General features: G+C 36.8%; 2 protein-coding genes across 2 annotated transcripts in view; one reads left to right on the top strand and one right to left on the bottom strand.

The window, feature by feature from the left end:
• The window catches only part of LOC132844833 (protein THEM6-like), a 261817-nt gene that overhangs the window by 123311 nt on the left and 127791 nt on the right, over window positions 1-10715 (bottom strand). The window lies entirely within an intron of this gene.
• fyco1b (FYVE and coiled-coil domain autophagy adaptor 1b) overlaps window positions 443-10715 on the top strand; it is an 18540-nt gene continuing 8267 nt past the window's right edge. Inside the window, exons 1-9 of the mRNA XM_060868547.1 lie at window positions 443-570; window positions 2446-2567; window positions 2772-2878; window positions 2967-3092; window positions 4100-4206; window positions 7010-7153; window positions 7920-8013; window positions 8146-9966; window positions 10051-10143. Coding sequence (XP_060724530.1) covers window positions 2510-2567; window positions 2772-2878; window positions 2967-3092; window positions 4100-4206; window positions 7010-7153; window positions 7920-8013; window positions 8146-9966; window positions 10051-10143 — 2550 coding nt within the window. The 5' untranslated portion in view covers window positions 443-570; window positions 2446-2509. The remainder of the gene's footprint in view (window positions 571-2445; window positions 2568-2771; window positions 2879-2966; window positions 3093-4099; window positions 4207-7009; window positions 7154-7919; window positions 8014-8145; window positions 9967-10050; window positions 10144-10715) is intronic.

Here is a 10715-nt window from a genome sequence, read left to right on the forward strand (position 1 = left end):
CCACACACACACACACAGACAATACTACTTTTTGTGTTTCACAGACGTACTTGAAACTGAAAACTTTGTGACATTTTCAGTACGGAATTGAAATCGTCACAAAGTTTTATTTTCTTGTGAAATAATTTTTTTTTAAAAAGAAAACCTCATGCACGAGAAAGTAAACTTTATCTAACAAGATCTCCATGAGTAATATTTATGTTATTTATTTATATTAAGAAGAAATATTTGCGTTGTATGAGTTTAAACCGAGTAAACTTTTATTTTTATTTTTTTATTATTATTTACAATACATTCTCTTAACGCTTTGTCAGTATTTCAGACATAAATATAAATTAATTTCAGCCTGTAATCTCAGCTAACCTCCGGTCACATGATCTTATTTATCTCGGCTATACTGCGTAACCAAACATGCTGGACGGAGCGCTCTGTCGAGAGATAAAGATGAAGTTCTGATTGGTCGAGCTGACTGTCACTCATCCGCATGTCCCACCCACCGCGAGACTGTTTCACTTGTTCTATGCTGTAAATAAATCGATATGGAGGATCATCTTTCCTTTCGGAAGCACAGTATGTTTACTTTTACACTCGCTTTTATATCAAATGTCAGTGTTTTTTAATCGCTTCATTTTATTAAATTAAAAAGACACTTAAGCTTGGAGTTTGTACAGTAAACATGTCCAATGACGAGCAGGTGCTTCACCAAAGCGAAAGAGTTTCTTTCCTCATTTTTTTTAATAAAAATAAAACCAAACTGACGATTTAACAGCTGGAAATTTCCTTATCCTTCAAATCGCCGGTTTGTTTTGGGAAGCGCGAGCGCCGGTGATGACGTAATAATACGGCGGTTTTTTCCGTTAAACTTTATTACATACATTATAAATATAACATCACATACATCCGTTTGTTCCTACGGCTCGTTATTACTATTAGCATTTAGTCGTGTTATTTATTAAACAGATAAGCTCTTAAACTCACAATAACGTTTAATAATAAATTAAAAGGGTGTCGTTTCTTTTTGTTGCACCCCGAAGCTTTTAAATGAACGGAAAACTGCTGAGGGGGAAACTTCTGATCTGACGGCGTCCTGATGGTCTTATATGTAAAATGTAGAACTTTAACAAATCCAAAACAAATGTTAAATGTTAAAGTATTCATTCGTTTTAATAGTTAAGTGCATAATATGTTCCTCCAAAGACACAAATCATAAATAGTACTTTTTCAACACCCCTGCAGTGGGTCGTACCATTTCGGAATTGTTGGCTGTGTCCTAAGTTTGGCTTTCTGGTATAAAAATCAACCAATTAATTAATTTATTTATTTATTTATTAATCAATCAAATTATTTATTTATTTATCTATTCGTTTATTTATTAATTTATTAATGTATTTATTTAGTAATATATTTATTTATTAATTTATTTATTAATTAATCAATTAAATTATTTATTTATTTTTTCTATTCGTTTATTTATTAATTTATTAATGTATTTATTTAGTAATATATTTATTTATTAATTAATTAATTTATTATTCAATAAAATTATTTATTTATTTATCTATTCGTTAATTTATTAATTTATTAATGTATTTATTTATTAATGTATTTATTTAGTAATATATTTATTTATTTATTTATTAATTTATTTATTAATTAATCAATTAAATTATGTATTTATTTTTTCTATTCGTTTATTTATTAATGTATTTATTTATTAATGTATTTATTTAGTAATATATTTATTAATTTATTTATTTATTAATCAATTAAATTATTTATTTATTTATCTATTCGTTTATTTATTAATTTATTAATGTATTTATTTAGTAATATATTTATTAATTTATTTATTAATTAATCAATTAAATTATTTATTTATTTTTTCTATTCGTTTATTTATTAATTTATTAATGTATTTATTTAGTAATATATTTATTTATTTATTAATTTATTTATTAATTAATCAATTAAATGATGTATTTATTTTTTCTATTCGTTTATTTATTAATGTATTTATTTATTAATGTATTTATTTAGTAATATATTTATTAATTAATGTATTTATTAATTAATCAATTAAATTATGTATTTATTTTTTCTATTCGTTTATTTATTAATGTATTTATTTATTAATGTATTTATTTAGTAATATATTTATTAATTGATTAATTTATTTATTAATCAATTAAATTATTTATTTATTTATCTATTCGTTTATTTATTAATTTATTAATGTATTTATTTATTAATTAATGTATTTATTTATTAATGTATTTATTTATTTTCCTCGCTGCAAAAAGGTAAAATCACGTTATGTAAATTCTGAATGTATGGTTACTTTCTTATCACTTTTCTTTACTTACTAATTATGCATTAGATATCATGTCTATAAGTTGATCTGATTCTGTCTGCCTTTTTTTTTTTTTTAATCTATCGTTATGGTAGGTTCACTTGATACAGCTGACAGTACGACGACGGTGTGATCCACGTTTCGTCCTCCTGCTTCGCCATGGCATCTTTAACAGTGGGAGAAAATCAGCTCCAGAGGATAATCAGAGATCTGCGTGGTATCCAAGCAAATTACAAACATAAACACACACCATATATGATTCAGACTATTTCTTAAGACTTGTTCCTCCATGTTTCTTTGGAACTCACAACATATCTATATCTTAATCTACGTCTCTAGGCCATCCGTTCTGTTTGAACTAAGCTGCGTTTATCCTAGTAATTCGTTTTGATGTCATATGCCGGGTGATTTTCTTGTGCAGAAGCGGTTTCTGAGCTGACTAAGGAGCACATTGAGAGTGGAGAACCCATCACAGACGACAGCCCCAGTCTCCACAAGTTCTCTTACAAACTGGAATACTTACTCCAAGTGTGTTTTATGTCTTGTCAGTAATAATATATCTTTGTATTCTCTAGTTCTCTTTCATTTGTCCTGACACATGAACATCTGTTTCTAGTTTGACCAGAAAGGAAAATCCACTTTTTTGGGCAGTAGGAAAGATTACTGGGACTATTTCTGTGATTGCTTGGCCAAGAACAAAGGGACTAACGATGGCATTCGATTTGTCAAGTCGATCCCAGAGGTATGCTGCTTAAAACTGCTGACGACAAACAGGAGCAACAATGAAACTGAGTTTTAAGTTTTTTTTATGGAAGGAGTCTTCAGTGTCAGAACTTTGTAACAGTCAGGAGTTTTTCTTCCCTGGGAAAGTCTTCAGTAAGGAGACGTTGATTTCTGAAACTGTTCCTGTCTTCAGGACAGGGATGTTTGTCTTGCATCTTGAACAGCAGCATGTTTGAGATCTTATTAAACCTCGAGAGTAAATAAAAGAGAATGTTGAGGGAACAATTCTGTAGTTGCATCACCTAACATTAGTGATAACAGAAATTTTTTTTTTGTCAATGTCCCATAATGATAAATGTAATAATAATGTTATAAATGGATAAAAAAAAACTATGACATAATTAAAAACACTAATTGTTGGCAGTGATATAAAAGGAATACATCTAATATTTTAAGGTTTTTAGTTTAGATGTTCTTCATGGGTTTGTTCCTATTGAAAAGTCAAACAGTTCTTTGATCGTTGACTTTTTTCCCCCTTTTAAAGCACTGAATTTACAAATTACAGATTCTTTTGCATTACATTAAAGAAGAGTTTAAAATCCCAGTCGAAGTGTGTGTGTGTGTGTGTGTGTGTGTGTTATTCATCAGCTGTGACGTGACATCTGCTGTCCATATGTTCTTTAATTTGGCCACTTTGTGCAGTCTTGCCATCTGCTGTGTTATAAGATGACACACTCACAGTAGTGAATAAACACTTTACATCCAGTCATGACAAAAGTTCTAACCTGTAATTCTGTGGGAAAGATTGTTTCATTTCGGCTTTCTGTGTCTTGCGTAACAAGATTTCTCTCTGTAACCACAACCCATGTTTGCTAGTTTAGTCTTTTGTTAGTTTGAAGAAAATAAAACAAATTTCATTCAGATGTGTGTGTGTGTGTGTGTGTGTATGTGTGTGTGTGTGTGTGTGTGGGTGTTTAATTGAATGAGTTTTGTTAAACTAATGAAAACTCTTTTCATGTCCCACAGCTTAAGACGTCTCTGGGAAAAGGTCGAGCTTTTATCCGCTACTGCCTGGTGCACCAGCGACTGGCAGACACTCTTCAGCAATGTCTGATGAACCAGAGGGTCACATGGTAGGAGAACAGGAAGCACGAGTGTTCACTGTCAGAACGTGTTTAGCAGGAAATAGAGATACCTTTATTATAACTATAAAACACATGATCATGGTTTCGGATGAAGGAAATTAAAAATATTTGCTGTTGGTGGATCCTGTTTTAGTTGCTGCTGGTGTCTGAGTGTGTCAGAGATGAACAAACATGTGACTGTGTGTCAGATCAGATCCTGCATTACACACTACACGTTATGTCAGTACGCTATCATTATTAACAGGAACGACTAATCCCCACGCAACAATCCATGGCACTGAATCATCAGAAGAACCTCGACTGTAACGCCCCTCAGTGGGTCGGTGTCAAGTGTCCAGTAAAGCCCACTTCTTATTTGTAGTCGTTTTAACACCTCTGTTGCTTAACGTTTTTCTTTCGAAATTCTTCAACCACTGTTTCTTCCTCGTTTTAGCTAAAAGGATTTTTATCACATTGTTTTTCAAATACAAAATCAGGTCTTGTGTGTACGTATGCGTACCAGTATTGTGCACTTCCCGTATGTTACAGTAGCACGCTCTCTCTTGTGCACCCCAGATCAAATACTCATACACTATTCTACTCCATTGTGTAGTGTAAATAGTGAGCAGTGTGTATACACTGGAGAATAAGTACAGTTCAAGGAATTGACGCTAAAGTGCATGATGTTTTTGTTTTTGTCCGTACCAAAACATATAATAACACTTTTGTGGCTGCTAAAATTCCAGTATACAGTATAAGCTAAATAATAGGTACAACAGATAACGCAACATTTTAACATACAATTCAATCTACCAGACTGACGCTACAGGATCAGTGCACAGGCTAATCCATGCTTGTCCATGCAAGTGACCTCGTTCAGTGTGTAGAATCACTGACGTGAACTGAAATTCAATACAAATGGAGAAATTTGCCACATAAAGTGAATAAGAATAAAGTGACGTGACATCAGAATTCGTTCTCTGCATTTAACCCATCCAAAGTGCACACACACAGCAGTGAACACACACACACACACACCCACACACACACACACACACCCACACACACACACACACACACACCCACACACCCGGAGCAGTGGGCAGCCATTTATGGGGGAGCAGTTGGGGTGGGGTTGGGGGGGGGGGGGTACATGGCACATGAATCGTGGCCGGCCCGAGACTCGAACCCACAACCTTAGGGTTAGGAGTCAGACTCTCTAACCATTAGGCCACGACTTACACATCTGTAAAAGTACACTGAAAACAAAAACCCAAATAAAAGGAACTAAAGAATTTGGCTCCAATAAAGAACACATTAACCGTATAACCAAAGTCATTATTGTAAACTTTAAATGTTTAAAGTTTGGGTTTAAAAAGAAAAAAAAAAGAGAGAGAGAAAGAAAACAACTGCAATGATCTATCTATCTATCTATCTATCTATCTATCTATCTATCTATCTATCTATCTATCTATCTGTCTGTCTGTCTGTGTCTGTTTATCTATCAATCAATCAATCTATCTATCTATCTATCTATCTATCTATCTATCTATCTATCTATCTATCTATCTGTCTGTCTGTCTGTGTCTGTTTATCTATCAATCAATCAATCAATCAATCTATCTATCTATCTATCTATCTATCTATCTATCTATCTATCTATCTTTATGCATCTATCTATCTATCTATCTATCTATCTATCTATCTATCTATCTATCTATCTATCTATCTATCTTTATGCATCTATCTATCTATCTATCTATCTATCTATCTATCTATCTATCTTTATGCATCTATCTATCTATCTATCTATCTATCTATCTATCTATCTATCTATCTATCTATCTATCTATCTTTATGCATCTATCTATCTATCTATCTATCTATCTATCTATCTATCTATCTATCTATCTATCTATCTATCTATCTATCTATCTATCTATCTATCTATCAATCAATCAATCAATCAATCTATCTATCTATCTACCTATCTATCTATCTATCTATTTATCTATCTATCTATCTATCTATCTTTATGCATCTATCTATCTATCTATCTATCTATCTATCTATCTATCTATCTATCTATCTATCTATCTTTATGCATCTATCTATCTATCTATCTATCTATCTATCTATCTATCTATCTATCTATCTATCTATCTATCTATCTATCTATCTTTATGCATCTATCTATCTATCTATCTATCTATCTATCTATCTATCTATCTATCTTTATGCATCTATCTATCTATCTATCTATCTATCTATCTATCTATCTATCTATCTATCTATCTTTATGCATCTATCTATCTATCTATCTATCTATCTATCTATCTATCTATCTATCTATCTATCTATCTTTATGCATCTATCTATCTATCTATCTATCTATCTATCTATCTATCTATCTATCTATCTATCTATCTATCTTTATGCATCTATCTATCTATCTATCTATCTATCTATCTATCTATCTATCTATCTATCTATCTATCTATCTATTTATTAAATCATATGTGTATTGAATTGAACACTCAAGTTGTGACTTCTTCCTCTTGTGTAGGCTTGAAGTAATTGTACAGAAAGTACAGTTCAGTACATTGCTTTCTGATTTCCTCAGTTTCACTTCTGCCTGACATTTCAGCAGAATTCTCTCTTCCTCTCTTGGATTAAGTGCAGCATGTTTATGGACAGAATGTCACCGTATATTCTTTTGAATCCAAGCATCTGGATTTGATTTTTTATTTTTTTTTTGTACCAGCTTTCGTTTCCATCCATTGACTCCGTGCTCTTGTATTATCCAATGCAGTGACTGGTACTACGCCCGCAGTCCTTTTCTGAAGTCCCACCTCAACGTCGACATCATCAATCACCTGTATGAGCTGAACGCCATCCAGTTCGACGTGGCATCCAGAGGATATGATCTAGACTCCGAGTGGCCCACCTTTGCCAGGTTGTCCAATAAATTTTCTGGTCTACACTTTATGCAAAATCTTTATTTTTACCTTCCCATGTGAAAGTGACGTGACGTACGGCTAAGTACGGTGACCAATACTCAGAATTTGTTCTCTGCATTTAACCGATCCAAAGTGCACACACACAGCAGTGAACACACACACCGTGAACACACACCCGGAGCAGTGGGCAACCATTTATGCTGCGGCGCTCAGGGAGCAGTTGGAGGAGGGGGGGGTTCGGTGCCTTGCTCCTTGCTCAAGGGCACCTCAGTCGTGGTATTGCCGGCCCGAGACTCGAACCCACAACCTTAGGGTTAGAGTCAGACTCTCTAACCATTAGGCCACGACTTCCCCCTACCCACCAGCCAACTCTCCTTAATATCTGCCCTCTTATGAATACATGAGCTTCCAAACACGCATGATTGGCCAATGTTGCTGTGATTGACAGAAGAGAAAGCACATCCTGTTTTGCTTCACTAGCTTCAACTTCAGCACATAAACCTATAACACACATATGCTGTACTTTAGAGACGCCAGTTTTTTAATAGTGACCCAAGTGCAGCTTTTGAAGCAAATCCTCCGTTGTTTAGCCTCCAGTCACACGCACCTGCAGTCTACAATAGTGTGGCATGTACAGTAACCGTGAACCTTTAAGGATGTGGTGTGGCTCAGTTTCAGCTCTGCTCAGCATGTGTTTCCTGTTCATTTCACCTCAGTGAGACAAAGTTCTTTCTTGATTCTTCATGACTTTGGTACTTGTAGGAGAACTGTGGGTTCAGCAGTGTCAGGTGCCCACGTGTGGAGACCGCCCAGCCGCTGCTCCAGCGTCAATAGCCTTGTCAGCAACTACTCGCAGGTCTCCACTCATTTTTTTTTTGTTTATGACTCATACCAAACTAGCATTTTATCCCATATCAAGTTGGACTCGTATTAGCAAAACGACATGCACCCAGAATCCCTGTAACTCTGTTTTTTTTTCCTGTTTCAGCAAGTGCAGGAATATCTCCCAGGCCCAGACCTGGGCAGCAGTTTTCAAGCAGACGTAGGAGAACTAGGAGAACTCACTTTTAGTGCTATAGATGACCTGCGTTTTGAACTCGACCAGTCAGAGCTACTCAAACAGCAGCTTCAAGAGCAGGTTCATCTGCTTACTGATGAAGCAGCAGATTTAAAGCAGGAGGTTGCTGATCTTCAAGCGACGCTACTTGCTGCCGAGAGTGCCAATCATAAGCCGTGTAAGGAGGGAGCAGGGAAGGTTACAAAGGATTCGTACCAGCAAGAGGCTGACGCGAAGAAGCTGGAAACTCTGCACAGTACCGGGGATTTGGCAAAGCAGGTTGAAAGATTGTCGCAAGAACTCAAAGCTGAGGGGGAAAAGTTGAAAGAGAGTGAAGAGGCACTTGGTAAGCTTCGCACATCCAGCGAGGAGGAAAGAACTGTTTCAATTCAACAAGTTGTTGAGCTCCAAGCGACTGTCAGTCGACTCAATGAAGCACTGACTGCGAAAGAACTAGAGGTAAAGAATTTGCAGCCCCAGCTGCAGGACATACAAAACTCACTGCAGGAAAGAGTCCAACAGCTAGAGGAGGTGAAAAAGAAAGCAAAACGTGAGCACGAGGAGCTTCAACAAAAGAGCAGTAACCTAAAGGAAACACTAGAAAAACAGATTGTATCACTGCAGGAACTGTTGAAAGAAAAGGAGATTAATCTCTCAATTAGCACTCAGAAGATCCAGCAGTTAGAAAAGCAGAGCCTGGAAAGTCAGAGCAAAAAGCTGGAGGAGTACAAGACCCAGTGTCTCAGCTTAATGGAGATCAATGCAAAGTTGGTCAGTACAGTAAAGAGGAACGAGGAAAGCTACAAGGATCTGGCTGAGACCAAAGCTGCTCTGGAGAGAGAACTGACCTCTCATAAAGCCTCTGAGAAGCAGAAATCCCAGATGACATCTGAGACCAGTATGAAGGAGAGACATGGAGAGCTGGATAATGGACCAACCTCCGGGAAAGATCACCATCTAACCCAACACACCGAAACTGGAGAAGCAGCTTCTAGACTGGCTCTAGCCGAAGCCCAATTAGCTTTAAACATGAAGGAGGTCTCGAGGCTCCAGGAGGAAGTTGTAGATCTTCGAGTTCGGCTCCAAGTGGCCTCAGAGGAGAGGATGAGGATCCAGGCTTTGCAGGAGGTGACTGAGGCCTCCAAGGCAGACCTTTGTGCTCAGACTGAGCAGCTCAAATCCCAGGTGGAGGACCTGAATCGCAGACATGTAGATGAGCTCCTGCATTGTCGCGAGAAGAAGGAGGAACTGGAAAAGAAGTGGAATACTGAGGCTCAGAATCGAGCCAGCCTACAGACTGAGTTGGATTCTATGAAGGAGGAGCTTTATGTGCTGAAGAAACAGAGCAGTGCCCTGGTCTTGGAGAACGAAGAGGCTAGAGAGGCTCTTCACCGAGCCAACACTGAGACCGCAGAGCTGGGCATCCAAGTGTGTACGCTGACTGGACAGAATGAAGAGGCTAAGTTGCGCTGTGAGGAACTCTCAGCCAAACTGCAGGAGATGCTGGTGGCACAAAATCACACACAGAACCTCAATGACTTTGTGGAGACCCTGAAAAAAGACAATGTTCACCTAAAAGAGCAGCTGAAACAAGCAGAGGGTCTCCCGAAAACCATGAAGGAACTCCAGCAGAGGCTTGAGGGGGCAAAGGAGGAGGAGGCCAGGAGCTTACGGAAAAGCAACCAGAAAGATCTCAATGCTCTTCAGCTTCAGCTGAGCGAGGCAACCACCAGTTACCAAAACCATATGAAGGTTGTTATCTTGCATTTATTCATATTCTTAATGCAGGTCTCTGGAAACAACTATACAGCTCTGATATATTTTTTATATTTGCAGGTTTTGAATGAGGAGCTGCTGGGCACAAGGTCTCAGATGGAAGCAGAACAGGAAAAAGTGTCAACCCTGGAGACCAGACTGGCAGAGCTTGAGGTAGGATTTCTCCAGAGATGTTGCCATGAGCAACCACATCTGTTGCTGTTTAACTCATGCTTTTGATATGCATAAGCAGAGGCGGTACATCACACAACATGAAAACCCACAGAAACACAGGATTCCCTCCAACAGATTTTTATACGTTTAGACATGTTAAAATAAAGGAGTCTCATGGTAACCTGAACATGTTCACATCAATACGGTAAGCCTGAACATGTTCACATCAATACGGTAAGCCTGAACATGTTCACATCAATACGGTAAGCCTGAACATGTTCACATCAATACGGTAAGCCTGAACATGTTCACATAAATACGGTAAGCCTGAACATGTTCACATCAATACGGTAAGCCTGAACATGTTAAGATAAATACGGTAAGCCTGAACATGTTCACATCAATACGGTAAGCCTGAACATGATCACATAAATACGGTAAGCCTGAACATGTTAAGATAAATACGGTAAGCCTGAACATGTTAAGATAAATACGGTAAGCCTGAACATGTTAAGATAAATACGGTAAGCCTGAACATGTTAAGATAAATACGGTAAGCCTGAACATGTTCA

The sequence above is a fragment of the Tachysurus vachellii genome, chromosome 1 (genome assembly GCF_030014155.1).
Source record: "Tachysurus vachellii isolate PV-2020 chromosome 1, HZAU_Pvac_v1, whole genome shotgun sequence".
In the NCBI taxonomy this organism is placed as follows: domain Eukaryota; kingdom Metazoa; phylum Chordata; class Actinopteri; order Siluriformes; family Bagridae; genus Tachysurus; species Tachysurus vachellii.